Consider the following 18,979-nt stretch of genomic DNA (forward strand, 5'->3'; position numbering starts at 1 on the left):
AAGTAAGTAATTCATTTTATAAAATCAAATTATTATGTAAATCTCTGTGTTACATTCCGTTCATATGTAAATTATATCTTTGGTTTGAGTGTGTTGTGAGATCTGGCAAGAGTTGGAGTAGCACAGCTATATCTTCCCTAGCAGTGTGAGAAGTTTAGGCTAAGCAAGCAGAGTGGAACTATGTGCTAGTATGCAGTTAAATAATGTATTATGTTATTTGGCCAAGAGTTTATGATTAATTGAAAGTAATACTGAAATCAGATGTTGAAATCAATTAAGAAAGGTCGCCAGTTCCACATGTTATATGAAAAGAGGGAGAGAGAAAAGAAAAAAGTCAAAGCATGTAATAGAATGACTACAATTTTTGACAGCATGTCCTAAAACAAACGTAAAATTTATGTTTCACTTCCTGCTCCTGAATAATTTTAAATATATTGCAACTATCTTGTAATTTTGGAGTAAATTACAATTAAAGTTGAAATCAATGTGACATGTAGCCTCTAACTTAGATGTATATGAAGAGGTATCCATCTGCATTGTTCATTGTGGTCACCCACTATCATCCATAATAATGAAGTCTGGGCTGAACACACCCCTGAAGAGATGTAGGTGGGGAAGCAGTTAAGTTTCAAAATGATGTTGATTGGTGTGCATACCACATTCAAAGAGCTGTAGATCAGTATGCCCATGCAACATTATGCCTTGCCACACCATAATACTTGGACCACCAAAACAATGATGTATGACCATGTTCCTGGGGGTATTAATTATTTTTGCCCTATAAGGGAATGACAAGAATTACTACTCAGACTAAATCTGTTATCATTTGAGAAGAGCACGTGATCTCACTCCTTGTTGGTCGACTTCTATAGTCTTGTTACCATAAAAAACCGTGCCACCAATGTGTGGGCATCAATGGAACACAGTGTACTAGTCAACTGGGTAGAAAGACCACCCCCACAGTCATCATGTCACTATGGAGCATGAGATTGTTTGTATTAGAGTTCTGTAAAATGTGGTTACCACTGCACCCACTGTTTGGCATGGGTCCTGTCTTGCCTGTTTGCACACTGTAGCAGTCATCTGCAGCTCCATTTGACCACAACTGATTACCTTGTCTCATTCTGGCAGCAGTGCCTGTGGTTCAGAATGCTCCCTATAATGTGAAACAATGCTATGAGCAATAACAAACTCCTGGGCTACAATCATCACATTCCATTCTTCTTCCAGTTTCCTGGTATTTCTTCCACATGTACTTTTCCGACATCTGCAACACACTGTGTACCATCAGATCACATGGAATAAATAAATAAAGTCATCCAGATGTTTTCTTTGGGCCATGTCATAATGGAGAACACCACCACAGTGCTCCATAGGTGATCACTAACTGACACCCACTGTCTCTTCCTGTTCTTCAAATGTCTCATGTTGTGGGGTCAGCCCATTCGGTGCTGTAGTTCCACTGACTTCATGCCATGTGATGCCCAACTATCTATGCATGACTGGGAGGCCTATGGCAACATGCTACTGCACTTTCACTCACTTCCACAGAGTAGTTAATATGTTATGTTATTTTATCGATTACATTATGAAGTTTTGCAGAATAATGTGCTTCACCATATATTCTGTTCCCTAAATTTCCTCATTTATCTCCTTCATGTTTTAAATGTAAATAACATTTAAGGGACAAGATGTTTTCACCAAATGGTGACCCTGTCTGTGCAAAATTACTTTATTTTCTGACAGGATAAAGCAGAAAACTGTAATCTTTTTAATTAAATGCATTGAGAGCAGTGAAGATTACAGTTTAATTTGGAAAAAGGAAGCATACTCAGTTTTTGTCATGTTCACTAATCCAACCACCTGTTATCTACAAATGAATGGTTGCTGGCAGAGTACTTTCCTTATGATTTTTATGCTAATAACCTTTGTTCTTCAGATACAATTGGTTTTCATTTGCAGCCAGAGGATTGACAAAGTTTAGAGTGGAAGAGAGAATTCCTTAATTTTGCTAGCTATGTGTTCTGTCAGTCATATTCACAAAAAAGGCACTATTTAGCATTTAAAAGTAGAACAATCAAAATAAACGACTATTGCAAATACAGTCAGATTTTGATGTGATTTCTAGGATGAATTTGCAATTTTTCATTTTCAATACAGAAAAAAAGGAAAATGTTAATATGTAACTATGATACATAATTCATACTTCTCCCTTGTACCTCCACAGTCTTAGCAGCACCTTGACTTAATTTTGATATATCCATCTGCAGAATACTTGCAAGGCTTCTCTTGATATTTATAGACCACAATGGCTCATCTTTCAAAATACTGATTGATTGTGCATAGCCTTGTTGATAATGAACAATAAATTGGTTCTCTAGATGATGAGAATTGTTTGGTAACAGTATATTTTTTAAATGATTTCTTTCCTCATCATAGTCGCCTAAATTTCCATTATGTAGTGATGTTGAACAGTCATGAAACTGCAAAGGAGAAACCATCGTTAAAATGTTGTGAGAAAAGTGGTGATATTACATTAAATTTTTGTTACAGATACAATTTACAATAGAAGTTAGAAAACTATAAAAACTCCACTATAATGAAAGGTTTTTATACTACTACTACTACTACTAATAATAATAATAATAATAATAATAATAATAGTAATTCAGAATGATGTATTGTTGGAAATAGAGTTATTTTGTAAAAGGAAAAAGATATTTTCAGAAGATCAAAGCTATTCTCGAGAATTAAGTAGTATGGGCAATTAAAAAAGTTACAGCATTTGTTTGAAAAATTTATGAACCCACATTGCACTATAACTAGTGAACTCGAGTGAGTTTATCCTCCAAAGCCATAACTTTGTAAGGAAGTTAATGTAATATAATACAATAACCTTTTGTATTGTTTACATCAGTTCATCATGTTATTCTATTTTATGTAGCTTTTAAGAGCATACATGATTTTTTTTTTAATAAGTGAAGTATTTAAGAAACACAGAAAATTCTAACAGCATTAAAACATATTATGTGAGTAATATATTATCAGCCTGTCTGGCTACCTGTGTGGTCTAACACCCTCCTTTCCAAGCGGGAAGGTGTCAAGGTCACCAGCACGAATCCGATCAGTGGATTAGTGTCGAGGCCCGGTGTGCCAGTCAACTTGTGGATGGTTTTTAAGGCAGTGTTCCATCTGCCTCAGCAAATGCGGGCTGGTTCCCCTTATTCCGCCTCAGTTACTCTAGGTCAGTGACTGCTGCGCAAACACTGTCTCCACGTATGCATACACCATAATTGCTCTACCACGCAAACATTGAGGTTACACTCACCTGGAATGAAATATTCCTGGGGATGGGGGGGGGGGGGGGGGGGGGGGGGGGGGAATCCACTGGGGGATGAATGGTACAATAACCCTGGGTTCAGTGTGGGGTAACAGTGGGGTGAGTGGACTGCTGTAGCTTGTTGTGGGGTTGTGAACCATTGAGGGCTATGGAGGGGACAAGGCCTCTCTGTTCTTTCTATGACCCCATGTCAATACACACATACATACATACATACAATACATTATCTGTTTTGCTTTTGTCCAAATGTGTGTTTTCATCCATTTTTAGCTGTCAATCTTCTGTTCCTGTATTGCCCATTTTATGATTTCTTTATAAAAGAGCCATTATTGATCAATTAATTGGTAAGAGAAGAAAAATAGTCTATCTTTATAACATTACTGTTATATACAGCTTCACTTAATACTTTAGTTGCCATTTGTTTGGCTGGCCCATCACTTGTGTCATTTTAGCTTCACCTAGTGTTTATAGTACAGGAGTGTACATCAAAATCTTCACCGATAATCTGTAAGACTTGCGGCTTATTGTATGTTTAGGAGAAAAATGTTAATGACCAGAGGGCATCCACTAATGAGGAACAAATGTAGCAGCATTATCTTTGTTGTAGTAATGAAAATTTGATTTAGGAACAATTTGTGCTCAAAGAATCTGACAATAAACTATTCTAAGATAATGTTTCTGATATGCAATTCTGAAAGTGATCGAAGATGAGGACGGATGCAGTTGTATAACGTTTATTACAATATTACAATTACTAGATTCAGTAAGAATGAAATCAAAATGGACAGCTCTGACGATGATCTCTACTAAAATTGCTCTATTAATTCTCACTCGCACTAAGTGACAACACTTTTTATATTGTAGAACATTAAAATTTAATGAGATGCCTAGAAAAGTTTGTTGCTTCATAAGGAAATAATCTTCTGAATTACATTCCCTTATCATGTGCTGTAGAAGGAAGAAAGGAAGGAAGGAAGCTCAGCATTTAATGTCTCATCAGCATCAAAGCCATTAGAGATGGATCACAATTTCAGAATGATTCAGCAATGGAAGAAGGAAATTGGCCATGACCTTTCAAATGAACCCTCCTGGCATTTGTCTGGGGGTGATTTTAAGGAAAGTATGAAAAACCTAAATCAGGATGTCTGGACATGGATTTAAACTCTCATCCTTCTGAATGCAAGTTGAGTCTGCCAATCACTGTGCCACCTTTCTCAGTACATGCTGCAGAGTACTGTACCATCTGGAGCATAAAATAGTCAACAATAGGATATATAAAACACAATTTGATCTTCAACTCCAAAAATAACTCAATGCCATGAGTATGTAATACTAAGAAACAGAACTTCCTGGTTTGGGTAATACATTGTTAGTACCCCTCTATCTTAATATTCTCAAGAAAACCAAAACACTCATTGGGCCACCACATCCCATCGGTATACTTCTGCGATAGGTTCACAAATATTTCTTTTAGCACTGGTTGAAGGCTGTGTATCCTCTATTATTAAAATTATGGGAAAAAACGTTACAGTAAACTACCTGATATTACCACATAAACAAATATGGTATTTACTACACTTTACATACTGCACAAAGCATATAGTAGTTATGGAAGATCAATGGGGTATTATGCCACAAAACAAACTCATTCTGTGGATATACAATAACAAATCCTTGCTAGTATAATCAAGGTTTGCAACAGATTAGTGATAGAGAACAACTCCATCCATTTCTCATATACACTGTTACTGCTGGAAACCATGACTCTTCAAATATCAGAAATGCTCAAAGATGTTCAAGATGGTGTCCAGTGTAAAAGTCTATTGCATATATTGTCAAAAAAAGTGCCAATTTTGCTGGTAAGAAGCAAGTGTGTGTAAAATATAAACGTGAAATATCAAAACTAAACGACTGTGTTTCTAAATTACAACTCATGATCAGTGAACAGAAAATGGATGTTAGTAAACTTACATTAGAAAAACGTGAGCTGATTTTGAAACAGGAAATGACAAAAGAAGACTCAGATAACTTTACAAAAGATGTGTGCAGAAACAGTTCACAGAGTGTCGGAAATAAAAAAAAAAGTATGGAAACAGCATAAATTTAGTGCACAACAGCAGCTGTGATGTGTTATCTATGATAAATTCTGAAAACTCCAAAAGTAAACAAAGTGCTCTTGCATTATCAAGAAGCAGTGCGTTTAGTAACTCCTGTAAAATAAATAAAGACAGCTACAAAAAAGTTTTAAGTACTGGAAAGCATGTGGGGGCAAGACACAAGATTTTATTTCTATCTGATAGTCATGGACAACACTGTGCTAGTTTATTAAATCAAACACTTCCACCATGATATTTTGCAATGTCCATTGTCGACCAAATGCTTAATTGAAATATGTTGTTAATAAAGTTGAAGAAAAGGTAAAGGACTTAGTAAATTTGACTGTGTTATTGTTCTGACTGGAACAAATGATGTAGAATCAGATATCAAGGATTACCAATGCACAGCACTCTACAGATTTGAAAGGGTGGACTGGAATGACAAAATATGCAAAATGAACATGTTCTTGATGCAATATGTTACTCAGTATGGTCACGTCTGCAGCTCGTGGTCTCACGGTCGCATTCTCGCTTCCCAAGCATGGGGTCCTGGGTTCGATTCCGGGTGAGGTCAGGACTGGGTGTCTGTGTTGTCCTCATCATTTCATCATCATTCATGAAAGTGGCAAGATTGGACTGAGCAAAGGTTGGGAATTTGTACGGGTGCTGATAACTTCGCAGTTGAGAACCCCAAAAACCAATCATCATCATCAGTACAGTGACACTAAGATACTGGATGTTAATCTGTTTTAAGGAGCACTGATTATACAAAGTATGAGCTACATTTGGTGCTGGAAGGGAAAGAAAAACTATGCAGGAACCTTCATTATTCAGCCGTGATTCATTCCACCACACCATCACTGATCTCTGTAACTGCTTGCAACAGGCAGATCAATCACTCACCAAAACTGTATGCTTACAATATGGGAAAATAACAGAAGAAAAAAACAAAATAATTACAGTAAATGTGCATACTATGGAATGAACAAGTGTCGAGGAAGCAACACAGAAGACAATATCACCACAGTATACGAAAATAACAGAAGAAGAAACCTTCAGTGAAATGAACAAATGGCAGGGAACCAGCACAGAAGACAACATGACCATGTAAAAAGACTGAGGAGGAAGCCAAACCAGAGTGGACAGAAGATATAAACAACAGATCATGATGAAGAACCAGGCAGAAGTTAGCATCCAAACAACACATGAATGATTTTTTATGGCCCAATCCACTGCAGAATAAAACGACCATGTAGTAGTCCAGGACTCCCAGAAGGTGAAAATTATGTTAGAAACGAAAAGAAGATTATGGCCTACTCCTCAAAGAATTAACCCAGTAAGAAATATACCTCTCATAGAACTGAATAATTCTTTAACTCTCCTTTATCATAATATACAGGGCTTAATCAGTAAGCTATATGAGCTAGAGGTCTTTTTGAATGGTTCATTGAAGGAGACTTCTATCTTGCATGTAACTGCACACTGGCTGCAAGAAATACAGAAATGTGCAGTTGGGATTTCACATTTTCAGTTGGGCTGCAGCTTTTGGAGCGAAACATATAGAGGGTGTGGAACATGTATATATGTAAGAACAGATATTAAATTAAAGGAAAGTAGGTTTATAAATGACTGCTGTATTGAAAAAGATTTGGAATACTGTTTATGTGAACTAAAAGATAGTAAAATTTTAATTGCATGTATATATAGGTCCCCATCCGGCAATTTTGAATTGTTCTCTGAAAATTTGGAAAATCTTCTGAACTATCTAAATAGTCAGTCAAAATACATAAGTGTGCTTGGATATTTCAATGTTAATTTCAAGGACAACTGTAGAAAAAGGGCAAAAACTTGTTAACCTACTAAAAACATACAAAATGAACAAGTTATTAATAACCATACAGGCAAACATAAAAATGCAAGTAATAAAATCACCATAAAACACTGAAATGAAGTTTTTGATGATTCACTTCTAATAGCTAATATATTTAATGATCTTTATATTAATGTAACCAGAAACGTGATCACCACTACATGTAATCCAACGATGAAGGTATCAACTCCAATAAATGAAAGGACAGTGTAACTATATCCCATAACATCCAAAGAAGTACAAATGGCTATTAGCAAACTAAAGAGTAAAATGACCTGTGGATCTGATGGTATCCCTGACTAAATTATTAAATATAGTACCAATAATGTTGTCTCTCAACTTGTGGACATAATCAATGACTCCTTTGAAACTGGTGTTTTTCCAAGTAAACTTAAGCAGTCAGCAGTAATACCAGTTTATAAGAGTGGTGACAAGTTTGACATTAGAAATTTCAGACCACTATCATTAATCTGTATTTTCGAAACTAATTGAAAGAATAATGTATAATAGATTGCTAGACTCCCTAACCAAAAATAAATTTCTTGGAAATGCACAGAATGGTTTCAGAAAAGGCAAAGCTACACAAACGGTTCTCTTCAGTTTCCTAAAACGTGTTTACAGATCAATTGAGGACAAGAAACTGGTCTGTGGGCTGTTTTTGGATTTTTCTAAAGTGTTTGATCTTATAAATCATAATCTACTGCTGTTAAAACTTTATTATTATGGTGTCCATGGTATGAGTGATTCAAGTTATATTTAACTGATAGCTCAGTATTGGGACCATTGTTATTCTTGATTTTTATTAATGACCTACCACAACAATTTTCAACAGCTGATACCAAATTATTTGCTGATTACATCAGCGTCATTACAAAAGGGAAAAATGATTATGAGATGGAGCAAAATGGATTAAACATAACTGTCTAGTTTTCGATGACAAGAAAACCATATGGATGAACTTCAACCATGTAAGTAACAAAAATACACTACTGGCCATTAAAATTGTTTCACCACAAAGATGATGTGCTAGAGATGTGAAATTTAACTGACAGGAAGAAGATGCTGTGATATGCAAATGATTGGCTTTACAGAGCATTCACACAAGGTTGTCACAAGTAGCGACATCTACAATGTGCTGACATGCGAAAAGTTTCCAACCGATCTCTCATACACAAACAGCAGTTGACTGGCGTTGCCTGGTGAAACGTTGTTGTGATGCCTCGTGTAAGGAGGAGAAATGAGTACCATCACGTTTCCGGCTTTGATAAAGGTCGGATTGTAGCCTATCGCAATTGTGGTTTATCATATCGCAACATTGCTGCTCGTGTTGGTCAAGATCCAATGACTGTTAGCAGAATATGGAATCGGTGGGTTCAGGAGGGTAATACGGAATGCTGTGCTGGATCCCAACAGCCTCGTATCACTAGCAGTTGTTATGACAGGCATCTTATCCGCATGGCTGTAATGGATCGTGCAGCCACGTCTCGATCCCTGAATCAACAGATGGGGACATTTGTGAGACAATAACCATCTGCACGAACAGTTTGATGACGTTTGCAGCAGCATGGACTATCAGCTTGGAGACCATGACTGTGGTTACCCTTGATGCTGCATCACAGACAGGAGCGCCTGTGATGGTGTACTTGACAACAAACCTGGGTGCATGAATGGCAAAAGTAATTTCTTCGGATGAAACCAGGTTCTGTTTACAGCATCATGATGGTCGCATCCATGTTTGGCGACATCGTGGTGAACGCACATTGGGAGCGTGTATTCATCATCACCATACTGGCATATCACCCGGCGTGATGGCCTGGTGTGATGGTATGGGGGGCCATTGGTTACACATCTCGGTCACCTCTTGTTTGCATTGATGGCACTTTGAACAGTGGACGTTACATTTCAGATGTGTTATGACCAGTGGCTCTACCTTTCATTCAACCCTGCGAAACCCTACATTTCAGCAGGATAATGCACGACCGCATGCTGCAGGTCCTGTACAGGCCTTTCTGGATACAGAAAATGTTCGACTGCTGCCCTGGCTAACACATTCTCCAAATCTCTCAGCAACTGAAAATGTCTGGGCAGTGGTGGCCAAGCAACTGGCTTATCACAATATACCAGTTACTATTCTTGATGAATTGTGGTATTGTGTTGAATATGCATGGGCAGCTGTACCTGGACACACCATCCAAGCTCTGTTTGACTCAATGCCCAGGCGTATCAATGCCATTATTACAGCCAGAGGTGGCTGTTCTTGGTATTGATTTCTCAGGATCTATGCACCCAAATTGTGTGGAAATGTTATCACATGTCAGTTCTAGTATAATATCTTTGTTCCATGAATACTCGTTTATCATCTGTATTTTTTCTTGCTGTAGCAATTTTAATGGCCAGTAGTGTAGGACCAACGTAAAATTCACATTATCAAATAGCCAAATTCAGCAAAAGAAGAATATAAAATTTTGAGGTTTATGGGTGGATGAGCATCTAAGATGTGAAAAACATATAGAAATGCTTAACAAAAAATTTTGAGGTTTATGGGTGGATGAGCATCTAAGATGTGAAAAACATATAGAAATGCTTAACAAAAAATTAAGTAAGTACTGTTACATATTAAGAGTGCTTAAAGATTGTTGCAATGCCAAAACAGTGTTAAGTGCTTATTACACATACATGCATAGTCTACTGAAGTATGGTATAGTGTTCTGGGGAAATACGTCTTTTGCAGAGCAATCTTTTCAGCTCCAAAAGAAAGTAGTAGTATTAATAAGTGATGTTGCTTACAAGCACCCAAGCACCATGTAGAGGTATCCGTAAGGAAATAAAAATCTTGGCCTTACCATCTAAATTTATATTTGAAAGCATCTACTTCATTAAAAAGCATCAAGTTTCAGATCTGAATAGTGGGATCCACAATTATCAAACAAGGAACAGGGATGGCTGTCATAGGGATGTGCATAGAAAAGCAATATATCAGGACAGTGCTGTTTAAAAACCAAAAATTCTGTACAGTGCATTGCCAGATAGCATAAAAAAATACCAAACATTAATACATTCAAAAAATAACTAAAATATCTACTAATAAACAACAGCTTCTACTGCATGAATGAATACTGGGAATTTTGCTCAAATCTGTAGGTCTGCTTCATGAGTCTCTCAACAAAAATTTATAATTATCAACCTTTCTTAGATAAAACGATACTTCTTTCATCCATTTATGTATCTAATTATGCACCTAGCTTTTGCACTGTGTGTTACTATGCCTAGTTAACTAAAGTACTGGTATTTAATAGTCTTAGTAAAATAAACCAAAGGGTTTTGCTAGCTTTTATTCTACCTGTATAATCTAATTAATCAGAATAATGTTTTTGTTATCAAGATGTGTTGATACCAATGATAATATTTTATACATGGTGTAAATATGCAATATTTTAGATTGTTCTGTGCTTTGACAAGTCCAACATTATGAATGTGATAACACGAGCACTAAATAAATAAACTAGCACTGAGGATAAGTTACCTGGATTCTTGTAACTGTGTGCATTCTGTTGGAGACCATAACTCTTAAAAATTCAGAAATACGTAATGGCAAACTGGTAATGATGATAACATACCTGGATGCCTGTAACTGTGTGCATTCTGTACTGTGTGTTGGTATAAACAAAGAGTCCCGTGATCAGCTGTCCACAGTTGTTTGTGATGCTCACCTTTTAATCATTTTAGGTATCATGAAGTTTAAGTTGATTGTGCATCAGAAATTTATGGGATGGCTTTCTCAAAAACGGTGGGTTGTTGAGGAATGAGGAGGTGGGGATGGGTGGTAATGGGCTAATATATCTTAGTTTCACTTTAGTTTATGTGGTACACAATCAACCTGTCAAACATGAGACGACTCAGTTTGTCACATATGAAGACTTATGGGTATTAATAATGAAATATTTAGTAAAGTAAATAAATAAATGCAGAGTAATATAAAATCCCTAGCCTGATATTCTTAGCATAAGCTACATCTAGGAATCCAGTGGTCTTCCTATGTAATAAAATGACACACATGAGATAAAAACAAAACTTTTTAGGATATTACAAAACAAGTGGCAGAATAATAGAAACAAAAACATTATAACAAGTAAATGGCAGGAGAATAGGAAGTAACTTACACCAAGTAAAAATTTTATAAATTATTGTTTTTCTCATACTGCCACAAAATTACAACCTAACATTTGAAAAAGAGATACCCTTATAGCATCAATCTACATAGTACAGCACCTTTTCCCGTGATCAGATTATTCACTACAAGTTTACACACTCAGTTGTCGACATCCCAAGCCCATGAATTAAGTAGTAAACATCAGGATAGTATATACACACTTATGCTTGTACGATTATATAATATTTAGCTTATATTCTCACAAGTTATAAATTTAAAGAAAGGTTTTATAATGAACTGTTCTACAACCACGTTTATAACTTGCAAATATGTAAAAATAATATGCTTAGAAGCAATTTAAATGTACATAACAGGAGATTTGCTTAGATAATGACCACAACTTGTGTACGAAACTGCAAAGCTACCTAACTATCACTTAATCTAATGAAACAATTAGGTTCAAAACGTATATATTTATAAAAAAATCATTACAGTTCAAGAAATTATAGCTCAGTAGAAATCTTCTAGTACTCACAGTGCACTTCAAATTTCTTTTGTGTTGTGTTTTAATCCAAGGAAAAATATTTAAATTTCATCTTAAAATTCCAAAACAGACATCCAAGGGTTGTTTTTTTAAGTAAGGGCCATTTTTATTTTTAAAAAAAGATACAAATACTTTTGTAAAAAAAACTTTTATTTTCTGATTCTACACACTTTTACCTATTTTTCTACATAGTTGCCTTGTTTATTTAAGCACTTGTCATACTGTACAACTTAAGTTTTTAATTCCCTCTTCAAAGAATTCGGCCGCCTATTCTGACAGCCATGAGTTCACAGCCACTTTCTCTTCATCGTCGTCATTGAAGTGCTGCCCGCCAAGATGGTGTTTCAGGTACCGGAAAAGGTGAAAATCGCTAGGAGCAAGGTCGGAGCTGAATGGTGCATGGTCCAAAACTTCCCAGCCAAAAGAATCAACCAAATCCTGAGTCTTTTGAGAGGTGTGAGGCCTAGCGTTATCGTGCAGGAGCAAAACTCCTTTTGTCAGATTTTTGTTTTGAATTGCTCTGTGGAGCTTCTTTAGAGTTGCACAGTAGGCATCTGAGTTTATTGTAATTTCTCATGGCATAAAGTCCACTAGCAAAACACTGCACCGGTCCCACAACACAGTTGCCATAATCTTGTGCTTTGACAGCGTCTGTTTGGCTTTGACCTTTCGGGTGAGGTTGTGTGTCGCCATTCCATCGATTGTCGCTTGCTTTCGGGAGTGATATGGGATACCCATGTTTCATCTCCAGTGACAATCTGACTCAACATGTCATCCCCTTCTTTCTCATAAAGAATCAAAAAGTCCAATGAAGTGGCAAATCTCTTCCCTTTGTGGTCCTCTGTGAGGAGTCTGGGTACCCACCGAGAACACAGTTTCTTAAAGTTTAGGTTTTCAGACACAATTTTGTACAAAACCGATCTTGAAACTTGTGGAAATTACAAAGAAAGAGTGGAAATTGTGAATCTTCTGTTCTCACGAATCTTTGTTTCGACTGCAGCCACCAAATCATCAGTGAACACAGAGGGCCGGCCTGAGCGTTCTTCGTCATGGACTTTTGACGGCCATTTGTAAACTCTCTAACCCATTGACGCACTTTACCTTCACTCATTGCATTCAAGCCATAAACTTCTGTTAAATGCCGATGAATTTCTGCAGCTGATAGGCTTCTCGCGGTCAAAAAACGTATCACTGAGCGTATCTCACACGCGGCGGGCGATTCAATAATCGTAAACATTAAAAAGTAGCACAGCGATGCGTACACGTCAGCTACAGAGCTAAAACTTGCATCAGTGTGAACGGGAAGGATGCCGGCAAGTGGCGCGGTGGCTTGTTGCGGCGTCCGCGCGAACTACGGGATTATACGCGCGAACGGCCCTTACTTAAAAAACAACCCTCGTAGTTTTCAAAAAATTTGCTATTAGCATTCTATTTGAATTTTTATAACACCAAAAAAATATATGAAAATTAGAAAGTCACTTTTAGAGAAAATTAACAAAAAAATGTGATATTGTCTTTTAAAGTTTCAAAGCAACTGTTGAGTTTATCTTCTTTCTACTATGAAAACAGGAACGATAAATAAACAAGAATGATATAACAATAATCATTATGTAAAATAAAAATTATCATATGAGAGTCACCAATATTTGCTTCACATTTAACAAGAATCTTATCTTTCATTGGTCACTTGTGTAAGGAGGTTAAAATGTAAACATTATATTGACTGTGGACTAAGTGCACTGCCATGCCAGTGAGAGAGATGCTGTATGAATGCATTAGAATGTGGATGTATTTTTGTGAAGTTCACTGATATTTTAGTGCTGCACAGTATTAGTGCACTTGGTGAAATCTCCATCACCCTCAGTTATATGTGGAATCAGATGCTTGAATAAACCACGAAGATCACTTAAATGGCTATCAGTCCTTTTTACTGCTGGCAACCAATTCTATTATCACAGGGAGATCACAATCTTGGGAGTGACAATCATACCTTTTTGACATCTTCAAAATGTTCTACAATAAAGATAAATACACTGCAACTACTTGTTTTCCTTTAACAGTGTCAGAATGAGCAAATTTGAACTCATGTCAGTCATGACAGCATATGCTAATTACAGTCAGGAATCAGAGTCATTATCATCGTGAATGTTGAACCCTATGGGATGCCATGCATTAAAATTTCCTGAAACTAGAAATAGTTAGGCAGTTTGAGAAGTTAGGTTAACTGGGTCAAAGATTTTGTTAATGTAGTAAGTATAGGGATCAGATACTTTCTATAGCAGTTATGCCCACTATTATGTCATCACTTTGCCTAGGTTCCTTCTTCCTTTTTTGTGATGTCCTTATAGGGGACCATTTCACTTTGGCATGGGCCCTTGAAGTCATAATTTTAGTGAAAATTTATATCTTTCACAGCAGGTGGACAAAAATATATAAATTGGAATATCTTGCACACCTTCATGTCCTTCACGTATTTTTTTTAATTCATTAATGTTTCTCTGGATTATGGGGTAATTATTTGCAGCATTTGTTTCTGAAGAGGAATAAGTGAGAAAACATGCTAGGTTGTTAAAGTATTGTGATTTTTGAATATTTCTGTTGCTCTCCAGTTAGGTGGTGTAACGTTACCAGTATTTGGGCAAATTATTCGTCCACCTGGGGCTGATGTTGAGGAGAATTTAATTTGTTTTCTTGACTAAGTATGACTCAGCGGCATGAGGATATCATGCAGCCACCCCAGGTGAGCTCAGGTGCAGACACATTTAGCATGTCACCCAAAATGTGTAAATCCCAGAGCTGGGAATTTGGCCAGCTGATGATTGTATGTGCTCCAAGAAATGGCACAGTGTCAGGCAATATTAAAGATGGAAAGTCACAGCTCTTTGAGATTCTAGAACAACTCACATCAAATGTTAATGCAAATCTGAATACATGTGCATCCAGTGGCACAACATATCTCAGTATCTTTAAACTACAGAAGTTGATATTTCACAGTGATAAACATTTGATCAATGAACCTCCAAATTAACAACTTTTAATTTCAAAAAATATTATTTCTGATGATAGTATTGCACAATAGCTATCATTTCCCTTGAGCAACATCGTATTCTCCACATTTACATAGATAATGAATACAGCATGAATACCTCCATATTGTCATACTTGCATAGTTATTTAATGAATAGTCTAATATTTTGCCATTAATTTTATTTAAATGTTAATTACAACTGCTAGTTAAAAACTGAGCTAATTTAGAAGTGGTCAATGTCATGTGTTGGCGGACAGTAGAAAGTATAGGGACCAGCACTTCAAGAGAAAGATAACAACAATATGCTGAAGAAGTAATTCTCATAAAATTACATCATACAAATGCACCACCAACTTCTACTTCTGAAATTAGGAGGGTCATACATTCTCTCAAGAATAAAACCTCTTCTGGTTTTCATTGTTTTCCCAATAGAGTACTAAGGATTTGTTCCCATATAATAAGTCTGGTATTGTCCGAAATTAGTAAAGCACCACTAACTCAAGGCATTTTTCCAGAGAGACTAAAATATGCTGCTTTCATACCCCTCTTTAAGAAAGGTAATAAGAGCGACGTCAGTAACTACCGACCTATTTCACGGCTGACATTATTTTCCAAAATTTTTGAGAAGGTGATGTATTCTAGACTAGTATCTCAAATTGGCAACAATAATATCCTCAACAAATCACAGTTTGGGTTTCAGAACGATTACTCTACTGAGAATAGCATTTGCATGTTCACACACCATATTTCAAGCATTAAATAACAAAATAGCGCCGGTAGGTATTTTCTGTGGCTTATCCAAGGCATTTGATTATGTGAATCTTAGTATACTCCTAGATAAACTGAAGTTTTATGGGAGAGATGGATAACCAACCAATGGATCATGTCATATCTAACCAAAATAATGCAGAAGGTTGTACTTAGTAGTAATTCAACCAACAGAATCCAGGGACATAATTATGGCTGGGGAGAAATCATGTACGGGATTCCCTCTTAGGTCCACTACTGTTTCTCATATATGTAAATGATCTACTATCTAATGTACAACAAGAGAATTAGTTCTTTTTGCATATGACACCAGTATCGTAATCAGTCCCAAAATACATACAGAAATGGAAGAAATGGTGAATAAAGTTCTCAAGAGTATCATTGGCTGGTTCTCACCCTGAATTTCACAAAGACACATCATATTCAGTTCTACACCTCTAGGCGTACTGCACCAGTACTAAGTGTAACACACAGTGATGAAATAATACATGGGGTGGAAAATTCAAAATTATTAAGTGCCTATATTGATGATGTGAAAGTATTAATTTTTCAATGTTGTTTTACACACACACACACACACACACACACACACACACACACACACACACACATGTATCGTTCATATGCTTTGAAGGTTGTCTGTCACATGGCTCATAAATTCTTTGGTTCATTTTTGGTCTAATGGTGATGATCTCTGGTTACGTTTTGAAATGTGCAGTTAGTGTTTCGTATCATGTTGTCATACTGTGTGATACTTAATAAATGATTCGTTTTTAAAACGGCATTTGATGATTAACATCCATCAGGCTGTGGCTAAGCCTTTCTTTCATAAGTGCTGGTTCTGCAAGGTTTACGGGAGAGCTTTCGTAAAGTTTGGAAGGTAGGAGACGAGGTACTGGCAGAAGTAAGGCTGTGAGGGCGGGGCGTGAGTCGTGCTCGGGTAGCTCAGACAGTAGAGCACTTGCCCACCAAAGGCAAAGGTCCCGAGTTCGAGTCTCAGTCTGGCACACAGTTTTAATCTGCCAGGAAGTTTCACGTCTTCAGTGTGTTCGTTGCCACAAAAAAGTAAACGAACTTCTCCTTCTCCGTTACAACGCAAGGCCTCCACACAAATCTGTGCACCTGGGAGGATCTCACTAAACTGCGTCGGACTGATCTCCTCATCCACCCTACCGCATCTTTAGACTTCCATCTATTTGGTTCAACGAAGGATGTGCTCCACAGGAAGCAGTATGTGGATAATGAGGAAGTTATTGACGCAGCGAGACGTGGGCTCTGACGCCGACAACTAGAGTGGTATTATGAGGGCATACAGGGTCTCCCAGTAAGATGGCGTAAGTCCATCGCATTGAAAGGAGGTTATGTTGGAAAACAGGGTTTTATAGCCAAAAGAGTGAGGAGTAATATGGTGTATTGTATCCTGAATAAAACCAACCTGTTTTTTTTTTAAAGTGTTTTATTACTTATTTAATTCTAATCGTAATTTGCCTCAAATTAAGGCCAACTTTAACAAGACAGGTCTCAGTACACTACATTTTTCAGTTTTCTGCACACTCGTTCCTGTTAGAGGTATTCGACGTGTCGTCCTTGCCTTTGATTGCAATATCGTACTGCACTTGTCTCTACAGTGAGTCTCTACTAATTCTTTCAGACTTCCTCAAGATCACTTCATAAATCACAAAGAAAATTTATGGCTCGTTGCTCCAGTTCTTTCACCATGCCAGTTTCACTTTTGAGACGACCCCAAACATGAACATGCAGAGGACTGAGGTCAGCTGGTCTTGGAGGTCATGGCACCGTCCCTGCTTAGCCTAGCCATCTTGGACCATACAAGAGCATTAGATGACGTCTTTCATCAGCAACAAACTGTCCTGGTGCCCCATTATCCATCTGTCACAACCCTGCCCTTTTAATTGAGATAGAGGAGGACATAAACGAAAGTTTACATTTGAAACACATTTGTAATACTGGACAACATTTTATACTGTGGTGAGTAGCAGCTCGTAAGGAAACCTTTGGAGTTATTTTGCAAACTGACATTTTCCAGGCCCATGTAGGAGTATACGGACAATTTTTTGCATCTGTTATCATATACCGGTACTTTGTCAGTTTTCGATATAAATTATAGGACACCGTATACAGAGTGTGTACTGTGTATGATGTAAAGCAGTCGTGCTGGTGATTCTTTCCTCTTCATTTAACATTATTCTGAATTTCCCCTTTCCCCCATTAACTGTGGACCTTGCCAAGATGGAGTGGCTTGCGTGCATCAACAGTACAGACAACCCAACCGTGGTGCAACCAGAATGAAGGTGCATATTTGGAGAGGCCAGGCAATAAAGTGATTCCTCAAGAACGGCAGCAGTCTTTTCAGTAGCTGCAATGGGAACATTCTGGATGAATGACTGATCTGGCCATCTAACACCATCGAACTTGGCCTCACTGTGTTGGAACTGCAACCACATGAAGTGAGGGGAAACTATAGCTGTTAATTTTCCAGAGGGCACACACCTCTACTGTATGGTTAAATGATGATGGCATCCTCTTAGGTAAAATATTCCAGTGGTAAAATAGTCCTTCATTCTGGTCTTTGGCGGGGACTATTCAGCGAGATGCCGTCATCAGGAGAAATAAAACTGGCGTTCTACAGTCGGAGAATGGAGTGTTGCGTTCCTTAATTGCAAAGTTTGGTTAGAAAATTTTATAAGGGTGTCGGATGAATTAAAGTTAAGGATAGTGGGCATTAGTGGCGGCAGGAAGGGCATCTGGTTACCCCTTAAAATTAACCTTGCCTAGTCCGTTCTAACCGTGCTGATCCTGTGAAACCACGGGACAAGGCACCGGCAAAAGAAAGAAGAAAAGAAAAGAATAGTGAAGTCCGGTGACAGAAGGAACAGGACTCCTGATTACAAGAGCACAAGGTTGTAAATACAAAAGCACATAGGGGTAATACAGGAGTTGTTCTAATAATGAATAAAAAATAGGAGTAATTCTAATTCCAAAGAAAGCAGCTGCTATTAGGTATCAACATTACTGAACTATCGGTTTAATAAGTTATGGTTGCAAAATGAGCACACGAATTGTATACAGAGATATGAAAATTTTGGTAGAAACTGACCTCAGGGATGATCAGTAGTGGTTCCGGAGGGATGGAGGAACACATGAGGCAATATTAACGCTACG

General features: G+C 37.3%; 1 protein-coding gene across 1 annotated transcript in view; it reads right to left on the bottom strand.

The window, feature by feature from the left end:
• The window catches only part of LOC126298412 (uncharacterized), a 538,508-nt gene that overhangs the window by 478,109 nt on the left and 41,420 nt on the right, over positions 1 to 18,979 (bottom strand). Inside the window, exon 3 of the mRNA XM_049989733.1 lies at positions 2,220 to 2,483. Coding sequence (XP_049845690.1) covers positions 2,220 to 2,483 — 264 coding nt within the window. The remainder of the gene's footprint in view (positions 1 to 2,219; positions 2,484 to 18,979) is intronic.

The sequence above is a fragment of the Schistocerca gregaria genome, chromosome X (assembly GCF_023897955.1).
Source record: "Schistocerca gregaria isolate iqSchGreg1 chromosome X, iqSchGreg1.2, whole genome shotgun sequence".
In the NCBI taxonomy this organism is placed as follows: domain Eukaryota; kingdom Metazoa; phylum Arthropoda; class Insecta; order Orthoptera; family Acrididae; genus Schistocerca; species Schistocerca gregaria.